The sequence below is a fragment of the Euprymna scolopes genome, chromosome 39 (assembly GCF_053919585.1).
Source record: "Euprymna scolopes isolate OS-2025 chromosome 39, ASM5391958v1, whole genome shotgun sequence".
In the NCBI taxonomy this organism is placed as follows: Eukaryota; Metazoa; Mollusca; class Cephalopoda; order Sepiida; family Sepiolidae; genus Euprymna; species Euprymna scolopes.
This window is the reverse complement of record NC_136520.1, coordinates 79,942,497-79,945,726: the sequence shown is the minus strand read 5'-3', so window position 1 is coordinate 79,945,726 and position 3,230 is coordinate 79,942,497. Positions and strand designations below refer to the sequence as shown.

At 43.6% G+C, this 3,230-nt stretch overlaps 1 protein-coding gene across 1 annotated transcript; it reads right to left on the bottom strand.

The window, feature by feature from the left end:
• Positions 1 to 1,380: 1,380 nt before the first annotated feature.
• On the bottom strand, positions 1,381 to 1,800 carry LOC145263928 (uncharacterized). Its single transcript, XM_080121002.1, has one exon. It carries the CDS (start codon positions 1,798 to 1,800, stop codon positions 1,381 to 1,383), a length of 420 nt encoding a protein of 139 aa, XP_079977128.1.
• Between the last annotated feature and the right edge of the window lie 1,430 nt (positions 1,801 to 3,230).

Sequence of the window (3,230 nt, the reverse complement as noted above, 5' to 3'; positions counted from 1 at the left end):
AAATTATTTTCGTCGCTAAAAAGCACTTTTGACTAATATGAAGAGTCATGGGCTTCATTGCATCTGACGAAGTCCAGACGGCGCTTTCTGTTTTTTACAGAAATCATTGGCTTGTGTCTTGCAACATATACTCACAAATTAAATTCCTTTAATCTGTTCTTGAAAGTAGAAAGAGAGCACTTTATTACAATATTTCCCTGTTGTTGGATTTGGGCAGCCGTTTCAAATCTGTTTCTAAGGCTGCGGATCTTGATAGCATTGTCTTCCCTGTTAGAAGTAACTCTCGTCGTCGTCGGCTCCTACTCGTATTCGAGCATTGGGTCCTGTCGTCAGGTGGGTAGGTGCCTATGTGATACATAGCTGTACAGTTTGATTCTATGGCGGAAGAGCCGCGGACAGTGCTCACAGGGGAGGGTAGGGGGATGGGTTTGCTCTCGCTCCCTTTTCCTTCTTCTTCCAGCCTCTTCCCTTCTTCTCCTTCCCTCCTCAAAGTAAGCACTGCTACGGTGTACAGCGTTCCTCCACGCCTTCCAGTCCCTGGCAGCCTCTTACTACGAGGATTTGTCGATGTCAGTTGCTGCCAGAGTGCGCTTCAGCTGGTGTTTGTAGCGCATTTTTTAGTGCTCCTCATGGCCTCGTTCCTTTTGCCAGTTCTCCGTACATCATTCTCTTTGGAAGCCTTGAATTTTGCATTTTGTGGACGTTGCCTGTCCAGCGGAGGCAGTGGCAGATAAAAGTGGCCTCAACATTGTCATTTTGGCACGTTCCAGTACGTCAGAGTTGAAGGTATAGCTCTGCCAGGGTATTTTCATAATTTGCCTGAATTTTGTTTGTTGGAAGCATTCCAGATGTTTTATTTCACTTCTGTATAGTGTCCATAGGAGCATGGAGAGGACAACTGCCCGGAACACCATTATCTTCGTGGTCATCGTAAGTGCGTGGTTGTTAAATACGCGGCGGTTGAGTCGTCCAAAGGCAGAATGGGCTGCTCTCATTCTGTTCTCCACATCCTTCTTGCATGTAGGAGTAGATGTTAAAATACTTCCAAGATAAGAGAATTGATCTACCCCCTCTAGTGGTTGGTTGTTAATTGCGATATTAAGGGCTGGGAGCGTCTGTCCTGGCGGATGTTGGACGAAGATCTTGGTCTTGTCCGTGTTAACCTGCATCCCAAACCTTTCATAAGCAGAGTTATATGCGTCTGCTAACGACTTCAGGTCCTCTACCGTCTGACCTGGAGTTGCGTTGTCGTCAGCATATTGTAGTTCTCACACTTCGCATAAGGTGGTTTTGGTTTTGCTACGGAGTCGTGCGAGATTGAAAATTCCTCCGTCCAAGCGAAATTGTAGGCCAATTGAGGGTATGTCTGGTGGAATCTCGCTAAGCATTGCTGCGATTTACAGCGAGAAACACGTTGGAGCTAAAACACACCCCTGCTTCAGACCACCATTGATGGGGAGTGGGTATGAAAGAGAGTTCTGATGACAAACTCTTCCAACCATGGAAGGCACGCACCAGTTCAACAAAGTCGGGTGGACAACCGTATCTCGCGAGGACAGCCAACATAGCAGGTGGTGGCACTTTATCAAAAGCCCTTTTAAGGTTCCAAAATACGAACATCATGGGCTGTTTCTGTTCAAGGCTTTTCTCCTGCAGTTGCCTTACACAGAAAATCATGTCCACTGTCCCCCAGGAAGGTCGAAACCCGCGCTGGGTCTCTGACAGGACGTCCTCTGCGAGGATGAGCAGACGGTCAAGGAGAATCCGAGCGAAAATCTCATGTAAGGAGGTTGGAAACATTTAAACTGTATAATAAAATTCTAGTCAAATCGTCATGTATTACGAATTCATTTTTTTCGGAAACTATTTACTAATTTTATAAATAAAAATTAAAACACTACCGAAAAACATGGTTATAGTTTTATAAATGTAAATGTAAAATGGAAAAATTTCCGAACAAAACATTTTATTTTACTTAGAAGTCACCACTTATCAAGGCCCGAAGGCCACTCAAGGATAAGAGTTTATGATTGTAAGGTAGTAGTGTATTTATCGTTAACGGTATAAATTGAGTAGAATTTGATTATTTATTGGGACGGTTAAACAAGAACTTGTTTTCATTCGACTTGAAGGCCACCATGTTTTATTTTTATTTTTTTTTTTACAAGGTGGTCACCATTATCAAAGCCCGGAAGCCACTCAGGGATAAGGGTTATTGTAAGTACAGTACGTTAGTGTGGATATTTAAAATGTCTACTCAAGGGGCGGTTCATCAGGAATTTGTTTACGTTGGACTCGAAGAAATCCAAGTTGTAGTCAAGAGGGCAGCAGGCAGACGGAACAGAGTGCCACAGGCGTGCAGTTCTAAGAAAGAAGCTTTGTTCATGGAATCTACGTTTCGATTTAGGCATAGATAAATAGTGGGGAAAGTTTTTGACAGTGGATTCAGCTAGACAGGTGTTTTTTTTGTAAAAGATTGGCGAGGGGGGGGCAGAGATTGGAATTCAGACGAGCACCTGCTATGGAAAAAAGGACAAAACAAAGATAGGCTTGCAACGTCTCTTCTGTGGGAGAGAGGTTACAGGGAAGAGAAAAGGGCATCCCCCACTAAGCCACGAAGTCTATTTTGTACTTTGTCAAGGCAGGATAGGCTATTTTTAGCAGCTCCTGCCCAGATATGGAAACAGTATTCCATCCTTGGACGTGCTTGGCCTTTATATAGATAGAGAATTGCATCAGTAGTGAGATATCTTCTGGAGCGGTAGAAGGATCTCACCATCTTTCCAGCGATCTTGACAACAGACTTGATGTACGTGTTCCATTTCAGATCAGGAGTGAAGGTCAAGCCCAGAAGCTTGTCAAAACATGGGGCTTCTCCTAGACGAGAGCCATCCATTTCAATTGATGCCAGATGGGGATCACAGCGTTGATGATGTAAAGATAGGAGTTTAACTGGGAAGCAGGTCAGCGGAACACTGTTCCACAGGAGGGCAGTTCTGAGAAAGGATTGACTTACATTTAGAATATGGTATCTGTATTGATTTTGAGAATAGTGAAAAAAGAATTGCCTGTGTGTAAATTATATATACATTCAACAACACAATAAAGGGAGGTAGACTGATGCGATCATTGATCTGGTCCGTTCTTTCGCCAGAATCCTTGATTATTGGTACAAAGGAGACAATTTTCCAGTTATCAGGGAAACAAGACTCGGCAAAGCATTTGTAGCA